We start from the raw sequence: 15,221 nt of genomic DNA, 5'->3' as shown, positions 1-15,221 counted from the left end.
AATGAGCCCCATGGGCCTGAAGAGGCCACTGGCAGGCGGGAGCTGGGCCTGCCGAAGCAGCCGAGAGGCAGGAGCTTTGGACTCGGGAGGCCACAGTGAGGCGACAGCTAGCTTGGTGTGGAGAGTCCGCTGTGAGGCAGAGGCTGGGCCTGTGCAGGCCTTCGGGAGGCAGGAGGCTGGGCCTTGTCGAGGCCTGCAGAGGCCACCGAAAGTCAAAAGCGGGGCTTGGGAAGGCCGCCAGGAGGCATGAGCTGGGCTGGGCCGAAAGAGGCCACTGGGAGGCAGGAGGAGCCGGGCCTGGAGAGGCTGCCGAAAGGCAGGAGCTTCGCCTGAGGATGCCACAGTGAGACACCATCTGGGTCTGGAGGGTCCACTGTGAGGCAGAGGCTGGCCTGTAGAGTCCGACAGTAGACACAAGTTGGGCAAAAGGCTGATTTGAGGAAGTTTTGGGCTTCAAGAGTCAGCCACGAGGCAGGCACTAGGCCTGGAAATGGCCCGACAGTCATGAGTTGGGCCTAAATGGGCCACTGTGAGGGAGGAGCTGTGCCTGTTGAGGCTGCTGGCAGGCAGGCAGAAATTTGGCCTGGGGCAGCTGCCATGAGGCAAGAGTTGGGCCTGGAAAAAGCCCCTGGGAGGCAAGAGCAGGGCCTGCAGAGGCTGTTCTCAAGTCAAAGCTGGGCCTGTTCAGGCCACCGGGAAGCAGAAGGTGGGCCTGGAGAATTTGACTTGAGGAAGTTTTGGGCCTACATTGGCCGCCATGAGCTGGACAGGAACTGGGCCAAAAAAGGCTGTTGTGAGGCAGCAGTTGTGCCTGTAGACCCAGCCAAGAGAAAGAGGTGGGCCTGGAGAAGCCCCCATGAGGCAGAGGTTGAGCCTGTAGACGCTAAAAGGAGGCAGGAGGTGGGCCTGGAGAGGTCAACTTGAGGAGATTTTGGGCCTTCATAGGCCACCAGGAGGCAGCAGTTGGGACTAGAGAGTCTGACTTGAGTAAGTTTTGGGCCCGGAGATGATGTCCTGGGACAGGAATTGGGCCTGGAGAGGCCACCGTGAGGCATAAGCTGGATGTGGAGAGGCCAGTGTGAGGCAAGACCTGGGCCTGTCTAGGCTGCTGGGAGACAGGCAGGAATCTGGCCAGGGAAGGTTGCCATGAGACAAAAGTTGGGCCTGGAAAGGCCCTTGTGAAGCATGAGCTTGGCCTAAAGAGGCCACTGGGTGGCAGGAGCTGGGTGTGTAGAAGCTGCTAAAAGGTTGGGAGCTTGGCTTGGGGGGTCCACAGTGAGGTAGATGCTGGGCGTGAAGAATCTGCTGTGAGGCAGATGTTGGGAATGTAGAGGCCGACGGGAGGTAGAGGCTGGGCCTGGAGGGGACACCAAGATGCAGGAGCTGGGCCTGGAGAGGCTGCAAAGAAGCATGAGCTGGGCCTGGTGAGGTCGACTTGAGAAAGTTCAGGGCCTGGAGAGAAGGCTGGGAGGCAGGAGCTGGGTCTAAAGAGGCCATTGTAACGATGGAGCTGTGCCTGTGGAGGCTGTTGTGAGGCAGTAGCCTCATCTGCGGAGACTGCCGCGAGGTACGGTATGGGCCTAAATAGGCCATTGTGAGTCATGAGCTTGGTCTGTAGAGGCTGACTGGAGAAAGTTCTGGGCCTGGAGAGGCTGCCGGGAGGTAGGAGCTGGGCCAAAAGATGTAAGCACATTTGCATTTATTAGGCACTTTATTTCCATTATTACACTGTAATATATAATAAAATAATTATAGAACTCACCATAATGTAGAATCAGTGGGCGTGTTAAGCTTGTTTTCCTGCAACTGGATGTTCCCACCTGAGCGTGATGGGAGAAAGTGACAGATCAATAGGTATTAGATTCTCATAAGGACAGTGCAACCTAGATCCCTCACATGCACGGTTCACAACAGGGTGCATTCTCCTATGAGAATCTAATGCTGCTGCTCATCTGAGAAGGTGGAGCTCAGGCGGGAATGTGAGCAAAGGGGAGTGGCTGTAAATACAGACGAAGCTTCCCTCACTCCCTCACTCGACACCGCTCACCTCCTGCTGTGTGGCTCCTTGCGGCTCCATGGCTCAGGAGTTGGGGACCCCTGCTCAAGTGCATCCAAAGCGACCCTTCCCAAACCAGTCTTCACAGTGGTCAAGGGCAGCAACCACTTAGCTCCCAAGGCATGTGCCTCAGCTGGCATTTCGTCACAATCAACAGTAAGTGGCAGCTTGAGTCACTGTGAGGTCACCTACTGGAAATCACCAGCATCCCATTTCCCACTGGCAAAGAGCTCAGCACTGCCCCCTGGGAAACCAAACCTATGCCCAAATCCCATCTGTGTGGGTTTATCTCCTGGGACCCTTCCTAACATATTAGTCAGAGTCCAATCAGGAAGCATAAACCACTCAAAAGTTTAAACTGGTAAAATTTAATACAGAGAATTATTCATTATAGCAGGTGAACAGCATAATGAGAGATTGGCTAGCACAAAGTAAAGAGAACTCTAGAGAATATGGGACTAGCCCAGGCCAGGCATGGTGGCTCATGCCTGAAATTCCAGCAATTTGAGAAGCTAATGCAGGAGGATTGCTTAAGGCCAGGAGCTAGAGACCGGTCTGGACAACACAGTGAGACCCTGTCTCTATCCAAAAGAAGAAAAAAGTTAGCTGGGAGTGGTGGTGCACACTTGTAGTCCCAGCTACTCAGAATACAGAAGTTTGTGCCTGGGAGATCAAGGCTGCAGTGAGGCATGATTATGCCACTACAGTCCAGCCTGGTGACAGAGCAAGACCCTGTCTCAAAGAACAAAACAACAACAACCGTTTACAGACAGAAAAGAAATAGAGCTAATAAGCTGAGGAAAGATGTTGAAATGTGACAAGTAAAGTAATATGAGGTCTTTTGTCTATGTAAAATAATCAAACAAAAAATGACTTACTAAATTATAATACCCTGTGCTGGCAAAGGTGCAGTGAAATGGGCACTTTCTTATACTATGAGGGGTGTTTAAATTGTGTATAAGCCTTCCAGGGTAAAGCCTGTCAATTTTTTAAAATACTGGAGACAGGGTCTCACCATACTTCCATACTGCCTCCTCCAACTCTTGGCCTCAAGCAATCCTCTTCTCTTAGCCTCCCAAAGTGCTAAGATTATAGCTGGGAGGCACCCAAAACCCTGTCGATTTACATCAAGGGTAATGAGAATGTCCATTCACCATGACTCACAGTAATCTTACGTCTGGGGAGACAATTCAATCTAAACAAAAGGTCATCTGTACACACACAGTAAAAATCTGGGAGTAACTGAAGACAGAGTTGGTAAGTGAAATAAGAAACAGTTATAAGAAATTAAACGATGGTATCCATAGGCACCTGGTATAAAAGGTCAGTTGATGTTAGCTGCTACTTTTTTGTTGTTTTGAGACAGGGTCTCACTCTGTCACCCAGGCTGGAGTGCAGAGGCCTGATCATGACTCACTGCAGTCTCAGCCTCCCTGGGCTCAAGTGATCCTCCCACCTCAGCCTCCCAAGTTGCTGGGACTACAGGAACATGCCACCACACTAGGCTAATTCATGTGTTTTTCTGTAGGGGTGGTGACTCCCCCTTTGTTTCCAAGGCCTATCGCAAACTCTTGGCCTCAAGCCATCCTCCTGCCTCAGCCTCCCAAAGTGTTGCGATTACCAGTGTGAGCCACCACACCTGGCCAGCTGCTACTTTTATCAATATTATTAGTATTCCACTCAATTAAAAATTATTATTTTCAAGGCTATGCAACAGTATGTATCCTACAGCGTAATTGTAAAAACATATACAGTCGTCGTCCCTCAGTATACAGAATTAGTTCCAGCCCCCCATCTCTGCATATACCAAAATCCATGCTTACTCACGTTTCGCTGTCACCCCTCTGGAATCCACGTATACGAAAAATCCAAATATTAGTTGGGCATAGTGGCAAGCACCTGTAGTCTCAGCCACGTGGGAGGTTGAGGTGGGAGGATCGCTTCAGCCTGGAAGGTTGAGGCTGCAGTCAGCTGCGATAGCGCTACTACACTCCAGCCTTGGACAACAGAGGGAGACCCTGTCTCAGAAAAAAAAAACAAAATAAAACAGGTTAGAAATTGTAATCTAACCCTAACCCTAACCCTAAACCCTTAACCCTAACCCTAACCCTACACTAACCCTAAACCCAATCCTAACCCCTAACACTAACCCCTAACTCATAACCCCTACCCTAACCCCTAACCCCTAACCCCTAACCCAAACCCCAAACCCTAACCCTAACCCCAAACCCCAAACCCAAACAGAACCCGAACCCTACCCCTAACCCCTAACACTAACCCTAACCCCTAACCCTAACCCCTAAACCCTAACCCTAACCCCTAACCCCTAACCCTGACCCTAACCCCTAAACCCTAACCCAAACCCCTAACCCCTAACCCGAACCCTAACCCCCAATCCTAACCCTTACCCTTACCCTAACCCTACCCAAAACCTAACCCAAACCCCAACCCCAAACCACCAACCTCAAACCCCTAACCCTAACCCCAACACCAACCCCAACCGTAATCGCAAACCTCAACCCCAACCCCAACCTGAACCCCAAAACCAAACCCTAACGCTAATCCTAACAATTAACCCTAATCCTACCCCTTAACCCTAACCCTAACCCTAACCCCTAACCCTAACCCTAACCCAACCCTAACCCTAACCCTAACCCTAACCCATAACCCTAACCCTAACCGCTAAACCCTAACCCAAACCCCTAACCCAAACCCAAACCCCCAATCCTAACCTTTACCCTTACCCTAACCGTACCAAAATCTAACCCCAACCCCAACCCCAAACCCCCAACCTCAAACCCCTAACCCTAACCCCAACAGCAACCCCAACCGTAATCGCAAACCCCAACACCAACCCCAACCTGAACCCCTAAACCAAACCCTAACCTTAACCCTAAACATTAACCCTAACCCTAACCGTTAACCCTAACCCTAACACTAACCCCTAACCCCTAACCCTAACCCTAACCCAACCCTAACACTAACCCTAAAACCCTAACCCTAACAATAACCCTAACCCTAACCCTGACACTTATCCCAACTCCAACCCCGACCCTAACCCTGACCCTAACCCTAGACCCTAACCCTGACCCTGACCCTGACCTAACCCTGACCCTGACCCTAACCTAACCCTGACACTGACCCTGACCCTAACCCTAACCCAACCCTAACCCTAACCCCTAACCCCTAACCCTGACCCTGAACCTGACGCTACCACTAACCCTGACCCTACCACTACCCCTGACCCTAATCCTAACCCTAACCCTGACCCTAACACTAACCCTAACCCTAACCCTACCCTAACACTAACCCTAACCCCGAACCCGAACACGAACCCTGACCCTACCCTGACCCTGACCCTGACCCGGACCCGAACCCTCACCCTAACCCCTAACCCTAACCCCTAACCCGAACCCGAACCCGAACCCTGACCATACCCTGACCCTCACCCTAACCCTGACCCTGACCCTGACCCTTACCCTAACCCTACCCAAAACCTAACCCAAACCCCAACCCCAAACCACCAACCTCAAACCCCTAACCCTAACCCCAACATCAACCCCAACCGTAATCGCAAACTTCAACCCCAACCCCAACCTGAACCCCAAAACCAAACCCTAACGCTAACCCTAACAATTAACCCTAACCCTACCCCTTAACCATAACCCTAACCCTAACCCCTAACCCTAACCCTAACCCAACCCTAACCCTAACCCTAACCCATAACCCTAACCCTAACCGCTAAACCCTAACCCAAACCCCTAACCCTAACCCAAACCCCCAATCCTAACCTTTACCCTTACCCTAACTGTACCCAAAACCTAACCCCAACCCCAACCCCAAACCCCCAACCTCAAACCCCTAACCCTAACCCCAACAGCAACCCCAACCGTAATCGCAAACCCGAACACCAACCCCAACCTGAACCCCTAAACCAAACCCTAACCTTAACCCTAAACATTAACCCTAACCCTAACCGTTAACCCTAACCCTAACACTAACCCCTAACCCCTAACCCTAACCCTAACCCAACCCTAACCCTAACCCTAAAACCCTAACCCTAACAATAACCCTAACCCTAACCCTGACTCTTATCCCAACCCCAACCCCGACCCTAACCCTGACCCTAACCCTAGACCCTAACCCTGACCCTGACCTAACCCTGACCCTGACCCTAACCTAACCCTGACCCTGACCCTGACCCTAACCCTAACCCAACCCTAACCCTAACCCCTAACGCCTAACCCTGACCCTGACCCTGACCCTACCCCTAACCCTGACCCTACCTCTACCCCTGACCCTAACCCTAACCCTAACCCTACCCTAACCCTAACCCTAACCCTACCCTAACCCTAACCCTAACCCCTAACCCGAACCCAAACCCGAACCCTGACCCTACCCTGACCCTGACCCTGACCCGGACCCGAACCCTCACCCTAACCCCTAACCCTAACCCCTAACCCGAACCCGAACCCTGACCCTACCCTGACCCTGACCCTGACCCTGACCCTGACCCTAACCCTCACCCTAACCTAACCCTGACCCTAACCCTCACCCTCACCCTAACCTAACCCTAACCCTGACCCTGACCCTAACTCTGACCCTGACCCTGACCCTAACCCTGACCCTAACCCTGACCCTGACCCTAACCCTAACCCGATTGCCTTGGTTTTCTTCTAGGGTTTTTATGGTTTTGGGTTTTACATTTAAGTCTTTAACCCATCTTGACATAATTTTTGCATTAGGTGTGAGAAAGAGGTCTAGTTTCTGTTTTCTGCATATGGCTAGCCAGTTTTCCCAGCACCACTTATTAAATAGGGAATCCTTTCCCCATTGCTTGTTTTTGTCAGGTTTGTCAAAGATCAGATGGTTGTAGATGTGTGGTATTATTCCTGAGGCCTCTGTTCTGTTCCATTGTTCTATATTTCTGTTTTGGTACCAGTACCATGCTGTTTTGGTTACTGTAGCCTTGTAGTATAGTTTGAAGTAGTGTGATGCCTCCAGCTTTGTTCTTTTGGCCTCGGGTAGTCTTGGCTATACGGGCTCTTATTTTGGTTCTATATGAAATTTAAAGTAGTTTTTTCTAATTCTTTGAAGACAGTCACTGGAAGTTTGATGGGAATAGCATTTAATCTATAAATTAGTTTGCGCAGTATGGCCATTTTCAATATATTGATTCTTCCTATCCATGAGTATGAAATGGTTTTCCATTGTTTTGTGTCCTCTCTTATTTCCTTGAACAGTGGTTTGTAGCTCTCCTTGAAGAGGTCCTTCACATCCCTTGTAAGTTGTATTCCTAGGTATTTTATTCTCTTTGTAGCAGTTGTGAATGGGAGTTCATTCATGACTTGGCTCTCTGTCTATTGTTGGTGTATATGAATGCTTGTGATTTTTGCACATTGATTTTGTATCCTGAGACTTTGCTGAAGTTGCTTATCAGCTTAAGTAGTTTTTGGGCTGAGACGATGGGGTTTTCTAAATATACAATCATGTCATCTGCAAACAGAGATAATTTGACTTCCTCTCTTCCTCTTTGAATATGCTTTATTTCTTTCTCTGATTGCCCTTGCCAGAACTTCCAGTACTATGTTAAATAGGAGTGGTGAGAGAAGGCATCCTCGTCTTGTGCCAGTTTTCAAAGGGAATGCTTCCAGCTTTGGTCCAAATTCAGTATGATATTGGCTGTGGATTTGTCATAAATAGCTCTTATTATTTTGAGATACGTTCCATCAATACCTAGTTTATGGAGAGTTTTTAGCATGAAGGGATGTTGAATAATGTTGAGTAACTGAACACCAACATGGCTTCATCTCCAACAGTGAAATTGCTCATATGAAGGTCACCAGTAAGCTCAAAAGGTCCCATCTGCCTTCATTATTTGACCTCTCGGCAACTTTTAAAGTATCAGATCATGCTCTATGATCAAGACATTTTCTTTTCTCACTTCTTGATGACACCACATAAAACTAGTTTTCCTTCTTCTTCACAAACAAACTTTTTGGGTTTCTTTTTTTGTTTGAGAGAGGGTCTCACCCTGTCACCCAGGAAATACATCCAAAATGATAGACTTGAATAGGAATAGTAATTAAAAGTCCAAGACTTCAGATCTGTCGGTAGACTCAAGCCTGGCATAGGTCACTTGCTAGCTGGGAGTCTAGGCAAGATATTTTATTTTTCTAATTCTGTTTCCCCATGAGCAAAATGTGGGCACTATAGTTATCAGTTGGTAAGGAGTTCGACATCTCTGTAACTCTTAATATAAAATATTGGACTGATGATATCGTTTGGCTCTGTTTCCCCACCCAAATCTCATATAGAATTTTAATCCCCACCCTAACCCTAACAGTCATAACCCTATGCTATCCCTAACCTAACTGAAAATGATGAGCCTAACAGTTGAGTGAATAAATGATGATTGATCCTAAAGGAATTAAGTAAATAATTCATTAGAGAATTATTAAAGAATTAAGAATTAATATTCCACAAATACTCACTGTGTCTCAATGGTGCTCCTTGATGCTCCTAGGCTTTGGTTAACCACCCCCGCTTAACCTTTGCAACCACCCCATGGCAGGTCCTAGCACCATCCCCATTTTACAGGTGAGAGGTTTGAGAACATGCCTAGGGTCACACACCTGGGCAGTATCAGGCCTAAATATGAGCAGGCACAGGTGGTGTCAGGAGAGACGCTGATGTCATAACAGTATAAGGAAAAGAAGGAGCAGCAGTGAGCACGGTGTGATGGCCAAACATGCCATGGGCTGACCCCACGTGGATCCAGCCCCACAGCTGGCCAGGATACACTTTCCCTGTCCTTACATGAAGTTTTCACTTCATCATGGGAAGAGCACAGAGCGCAGGGAGAGTGTTCAAACAGCACTGGTACGTACTAGGAACTAAAGATGTTGGCTACCACTGACTCACTGAAAAGCAATCAGACAAAATACTAGAAATAAACCACAGGGACAGCTGGCTTTCTCTTTAGGTGTCAGGCCTGCATGTGTTTCCTTCGAAGTCTGTCCCCTCATTCTGCAAAAGCTCATTCCACCGAGAGAGGGAGCGGGAGCCCAGCCGAGCCCCTGTGCGGACAGTGGGGATGGCACTCGGTGCACGGTGCCCTGGAGTCCGGAGCGAGTGCTCGGGGAGGCAGAGAGCGCTCGGCGTGGGCGGCACCCGCAGGCACTGCCTCCCCAGGCTGCCCCCATCCCCAGGCCCGCGCGGTGCCGGCGGGGCCATTTGCGCAGCCGCCCGCACACGTCCCGCCGGGCGGGCCCTTGCTCCACCCGGACAAAGCGCCCAGGGCCATCCTGAGTCCCTGCAGGGTCAGGGCCTGCGGAATCGCGCGGCCTTTGCCCCACAAAACCACTGTGTGGCGGAAGAGCGCTTCGGCCGCGTCGCCTCGAAACTGGACCCGCACATCTGAGCCTGCGTTTCCGTTTCCCCGAGAGACCCCGGGCTCCCTCCCCCAAGGACAGGAACGCAACGCACTGGCAGAGCTCACTGATTGGATGAGGGAGAGAAGTGGGCGGAGTGAGCACTAGGAGATCCTGTCATTGGATAAGAAAGAGAAGTGGGCTGGGTGGGCACTGGTAGAGTCTCTACTGGTTGGATAGGAGCGAGAAGCGGGCGGGGCTAGCACTGAGATCCTGCAATTGGACGGGCATGAAGTAGGTGGGGCGAGCACTGAGGAGACCCTGCCAATTGGACGAGAGAAGTGGGCGGAGTAAGCATTGGTAGAGCCTGCTGATTGGGCAAGAGACAGGAGTGGTCGGAGCAAGGACTGCGGAGAAGGCTGCTATTGGATGTTAGGGAGAAGAGGGCGGAACAAGAAGGTGGCGAGCTCGGCAGATTGGACAGGAGAGATAAGCAGGAGGAGCAAGCAATGAATGGAGCCAGCGGTGAAAAGAGTCCTGATAATTAGACAGGGGAGAGCAGTGGAACCAGAATTCGGGTTACGGTCACGGTGACAGCCAGAAAGGAAATTCCAGCACGGATGCCAACCGCGCCAACCCAAAACTATGACCCGAGTCCTAACCCACCCTAACCCGGCCAAAACCGAACACCAAACCCTGACTAAATGCGAAACGCTGACCCGGACCTGGACCCTGACCCTGACCCTGAAGGGGGACATAGAGGAAAGAGATTGAGAGGTTTGCACATTCAGTGACATACATTTTCTTCGTTAGTCGATGTTAGAAAGCAGAGGCTTTTATCTCGAGAAATTTCTGACCTAAAGAATGATGTACAATAAACTGTATTCAACCATTGATCAACATTTTCTAACAAGGTGGAATGAAAATATAAAGTGTGGGGATTGCTACTAGTCCTAATACACTAATCTGTGGTTAGGAAGGTTTATTTTTTTCCCTCCAAACCTAAGCAGTACATGTCTTAAATTACCTTCTAAAATGTACGACTCTTGGAGCCTCAGACGGGCTGGAGTTAGTCAATACTCCACGGCTGTTTGTTGGATGAGTGGACAACAGCATGGCCGAGAGGTCCTGGTGCAAAAAGTCTTCGGCTGCCTCAGTTTGAATCGTGCTTCTGCCATCGACCAGCCGTGTGATTCTGTAAAAGTATTTTAACCTCTCTGGGCCTTAGTTTCCCCATCTGTAACTTGAGGGCCTACCTCAAATGGGTTCCTGGTGAAGAGTAACAAGACTATATCCGGAGTAGGTTTCAGTTGCCTTTTCCTCCGTCTTTCCACCCTCCCCTCCTACCCTTCCAAATCTTTTTTTTTTTTTTTTTTTTTTTTGGACAAGGTCTCCCTCTGTTGCCCAGGCTGGAGTGCAGTGGCGTGATCTCGGCTCACTGCAATCCCCACTTTCCAGGCTCAAGCGATCCTCCTCCTCCTACCTCAGCCTCCTGAATACCTGGGCTACAGGTGTGTGCCACCACGCTAGGCTAATTGTCATTGTGTGTGTTTAGAGGCGTGGTTTATCCATGTTGACCAGGCTGGTCTCGAACTCCAGGCCTCAAGCAATTCTCCCACCTCGACCTCCAAAAGTGCTAGGACTTACAGGCGTGAGCCACCGCCCCCACCCCCTTCAAATCTATTAAAAGGTGAGAGTCTCGCCAAGGCAATGAGATCGCAATATGATGTTTCCATTTACTTTGGATTATATGTCATTATAAATATTAACAAATAAGACTTAAAAAGGACACCTTCGGGTAGGTCAGACCAAAATACAAAACTTGTCTGTGGGACTGCAGTTTGAGGACAGTGTCTGCAACAGTGTCTGCAGCCGTCACATGGCAGCAAAACGGGGTTAAGCAGTGCACGAGAGTCTGAGTCGACGACAGCCAGAGTCCATGCATCGGGAGGTTCACTCGGTTTGCGAAGGAACAACGGGCACGGCATGCACGGCCCGGGCTCGGCGGGCGGACGGGCCGGGGCGCAGTTCCCCGCGCTCGCCACTAGAGGTCAGGAGGTGACCGCTTCGGGGCTGGAAGACGGGCCCGTCGGGGATTGGCGCAGGCGGCGGGCGGGGCGGCGGGCGGGGCGGCGGGCGGGGCGGCGGGCGGGGCGGCGGGCGGGGCGGCGGGCGGGGCGGCGGGCGGGGCGGCGGGCGGGGCGGCGGGCGGGGCGGGGCTGGAGGCAGCGCCTGGTTACTGACACCTGGAATGACTTTTTTTTTTTTTTTTTTGGCATCAGATTTCCTGTCTTTGTGGGGATGATGGACCCGAGTAAAGATGCCCATTCGGGGTCAAAGGCAGAGCCGCTTCTGCAGCTTCTCAAAGCGTTTTTTGTTTTTTTTTTCTGAGACGGAGTCTTGCTCTGTCGCCCAGGCTGGAGTGCAGTGGCGCGATCTTGGCTCACTGCAGCCTTCACCTCCCGGGTTCAAGCGATTCTCGTGCCTCAGCCTCCCCGAGTAGCTGGGACTACAGGCGTGCGCCACCACGCCCGGCTAATTTTTGTATTTTTAGTAGAGACGGGGTTTCGTCGTGTTGGCCAGGCGGGTTTCGAACTCCCGACCTCAGGTGATCCGCCAGCCTCGGCCTCCCAAAGTGCTGGGATTACAGGCGTGAGCCATCGTGCCCGGCCTCAAAACGCTTTAACAGAAAGACAATCTGCACGGGATCTAGAAGGGTGCTGAGATCCTTGGAAAGGAAGGTTTCCAAACTTCCTGGGGAGTTCCTGCCCGAGTGCCCGTGCTGCCCCTGGGCTGGCTGGCCAGTAAGCCTGCCTCCCAGCCTGACTGTCCCCATCTTTCGGTCCCAGCCCCATTTGCACAGCCTGGGCAGTAGAGAGCCCTGGACTGGGGGGCTGGAGTTCTGGGTTCTTGTCCCAGCTGTGCCCCTTCAGGCCCCTTATTCCCCATGTGCCTAATAAGGAAGTCATGGTAGGTGGGGGATACAGCCTCTTCTCGCTTTGCCATTCACTTCTGTGTCTTCAGAGAGGCTGTCAAATCTCCTCTCTGAATGAGACCCCCAAAAAAGCAAAGCTAAGAAGATACCCAGAGCTTAACTAGACACCAGGCCTTTTAGAAATAGACCACCTCTTACCTTAGGCCCCCAGAGGGTGCCCATTCTGTGTGGAGAAAAGAGGAGCCCTTGCCTCAGCCCCCAGAGGCTAGGGTGGGGTGGCTGAGTTTGGGGGCCAGGTTAGACACCTCTGGGGAAGCCTGAAGTAGCATGGATGGTTTCAAAGCCAGCGGATGAGGTGGCAGGACAGTGACAAGACCCCAGGTCTCCATCATGCACCTGAGCTTACTGAGCCTTCACCTGGTGTCTCTGCTGAGTCTCCGACAGACCAGGAGGGAAGGGACTGGGGGTACCGACCCCCAGAGAGAGAAAGTGGCAGTCAGAGGACCTGGGTTTGAGTCCTGGTTCACCCTTCCTGGCTGTGTGGCCTTGGCAAACTACTCAGACTCTGGGAACCTGTTTCACCTGCAAGATGGGGATGAGAATCAAACCCACCTTGCAGGGCTGTGAACATGTGTTCAGACCAGTGCATGCAAAAACCTTCACATAAAAACCCTTCCTAAAGATGGGGAGACAAGTCTCCATGAGCAGCAGGTAGCCAGGGACTGTGTAGGGGCTGGGGTCCTGTTTTCCCTGCAACCTGGGAAAGGCCTGATGTGTGGGGCTGGAAGGCCCTGGTCAGGTCACCTGACCTATCTGGGCCTTTGTTTCCATCACACACTGATGGGCTGAGCACACTGGGACTCTGGCTGTGCAACTCCTTGGCTCTGCATTTGTTCACCCAGCGTTCCTGAGGGGCCCTTGGTAGGCAGAGAAAGTTTGTGGGCTTCAGGCATGGGCCCCAAGATTCAGATACTCTCAAGCCTCCTGGGGAGTCTGACTCAGGGGAGCAGACAGGCCCACCAGCCAGGGTGATTCTTGCTCAGCTCCTGGAGGGTGGAGCTGGCCCCATAGGCCTCCCCAGAGACACGGCCCTGGACTGCCACTGATTACTCCCAAAAGGGACATCTGTGGCGGTAGCGGGACCAAGATGCCACGAGCAAGCACCCGGAGGCCCCCAGTGTGAGCCATGGAGTGGAGGGGAGGGGAAAGGGCAGAGTCAGGACGTGTAGGAATGCTTGCTTTTTTCGAAGCACAAGGGACCCTTTTCTCCACCGCAGCTGACCTGATGCTTATGCCGGGAAGGAGGAGGGGCGGGCTCTGTCCTTGAGGTCCCTCAGGAGTAGAAAGAGATCAGAGTGGGAGACTTGGGTCTGAGGTCTGAACTTGAGCCTACACCAGTTTCTCCATGGTGTTTCCATCACGTCCCCCACCTCCTGCCTCGAGCCTCACACCTTCCTAACAAACCCTCCCCTGGAGAGGAGACCCCGGGTCCACAGCACCCCGGCCCCATTGGCTTTCTCTCTCCAGGCCGTTTTAGACCACTCCCACTGCCTGGACTGCTTTTAGAAGCCCCCACTCACCCTCCAAGGCCTTACGGAAGCACCGCCTCCTCCAGGAAGCCTTCCCTGACCTCCCGGCAGAGTCAGCAGAGCCCACGGTACTTGCAGACTGGTCAAGCTGGTCTTGGTATTTCTCACCCCAGTTGGAATGGTTTGTTCCGGCTTCCTGACTAGATGGGAACTCCCTGAGGGCAGGCCCTGTGTCTCATTCACCCCCAGGGCTTGTGGAATCATTGAGTGAAGCATGTGCCAATTTACCCGTCATCAGGAGCCTCCGGGAACTCTGGCAGACTTTCGGCTGGCAGGCCCACTTCTTCCATCTGCCCAGCAGCGAAAGAGATGAGGGATGCAGTCAGGCTTTCTTGGGCTGGAGCAGCCAGTCTTCAAGGTCCCATCCTCCACCTGTCTGTCTGCTCACCACCTCCCTCCTCCGTTCCCACTGTCCGCCAAGGCGCCCCCACACTCCTGTCCTCTCAGCCAGGGCTGGCCTCTAGAAGGGTCTTTGCTCCCAGATGGGCGTGTCCCCTTCCCCTGGGCAGGTGCTGAGGTCTCTTTCCACCACCAGCCTCTTGGGCCCCAGAGGGCTGAGAGCCCCCCACCCCAGCTCCTTGCCCTCCCCATCCCAGAGTGGCTGAGCCCTCCATGTCCTCCGATCGGGGACTGCAGTGGCTCTGTGTCCAAGCAGGGGTTCTGGATCTCCCCCAGTGTGGGGGCCACAGGCCTTGGTGGCTGCTGGGGAAGCCCGGGGCCGGCCGTGCTGGGCGCAGGTGGCGGCAGGGGTAGCAGTGGTGGGTGGGTGTCTGTCGCTGAGCACGGCCCCTGGGAGCTCGCTGGTGAGCGTGTGCCAGCGCTCGATGCGCTTGTCCTTGTTCTTCAGGCAGTCAAACCAGTGCTTCAGGCGCTCCCCCTTGGCGTGGATGCCCAGAACCACACAACCTGCAGGAGGACAGGAGGGGCAGCTGGGGCACAGGGACCCCCAACTCCCAGGCGTGGGGCCCATGCCCCCTCCCAGGTTCTGTGCTCGAAGGCCAGCCTCTCCCACTGCCCACTGGGTTCTGAGCATGAACAGGACCTGACCTCCATGCCACACTCTGGCCCCGTCAGGGCCCAGCCATCCTGTCTCTCTTCCACCAGGGCAGGGATAGGGGCAGGGTGCAGAGGGAGCATCAGGGGTCAAGGAATGGGGGCCTGAAGAGGGGAGAAAGAGCCAGGCAGCCCCACTATGCACAGCCACCAGGCCCACTTGGAATTTGGGGCCTCTAGGGCTCAGAGTCCAGCCCGAGGCTCTGCCCATCATT

At 52.6% G+C, this 15,221-nt stretch overlaps 2 protein-coding genes across 2 annotated transcripts; one reads left to right on the top strand and one right to left on the bottom strand.

Moving 5' to 3' along the window:
* Positions 1-352: 352 nt before the first annotated feature.
* Positions 353-4,783, bottom strand: LOC129393267 (putative uncharacterized protein FLJ46235). Its single transcript, XM_055093570.2, has 3 exons — positions 3,884-4,783; positions 1,763-1,820; positions 353-1,669 (listed from the first exon to the last, which is right to left on the bottom strand). Exon 3 carries the CDS (start codon positions 1,591-1,593, stop codon positions 970-972), a length of 624 nt encoding a protein of 207 aa, XP_054949545.2. The 5' UTR covers positions 1,594-1,669; positions 1,763-1,820; positions 3,884-4,783; the 3' UTR covers positions 353-969.
* A 6,827-nt stretch (positions 4,784-11,610) lies between these two features.
* Positions 11,611-15,115, top strand: LOC134731073 (uncharacterized). The gene has a single exon (XM_063607208.1). The coding sequence runs from the start codon at positions 14,270-14,272 to the stop codon at positions 15,113-15,115; it is 846 nt and encodes a 281-aa protein (XP_063463278.1). The 5' UTR covers positions 11,611-14,269.
* The last annotated feature ends 106 nt before the right edge of the window (positions 15,116-15,221 follow it).

The sequence above is a fragment of the Pan paniscus genome, chromosome 8, assembly GCF_029289425.2.
Source record: "Pan paniscus chromosome 8, NHGRI_mPanPan1-v2.0_pri, whole genome shotgun sequence".
Taxonomy (NCBI): Eukaryota; Metazoa; Chordata; class Mammalia; order Primates; family Hominidae; genus Pan; species Pan paniscus.
The sequence above is the reverse complement of the archived record's forward strand: the minus strand, read 5'-3'. Positions and strand labels throughout refer to the sequence as shown.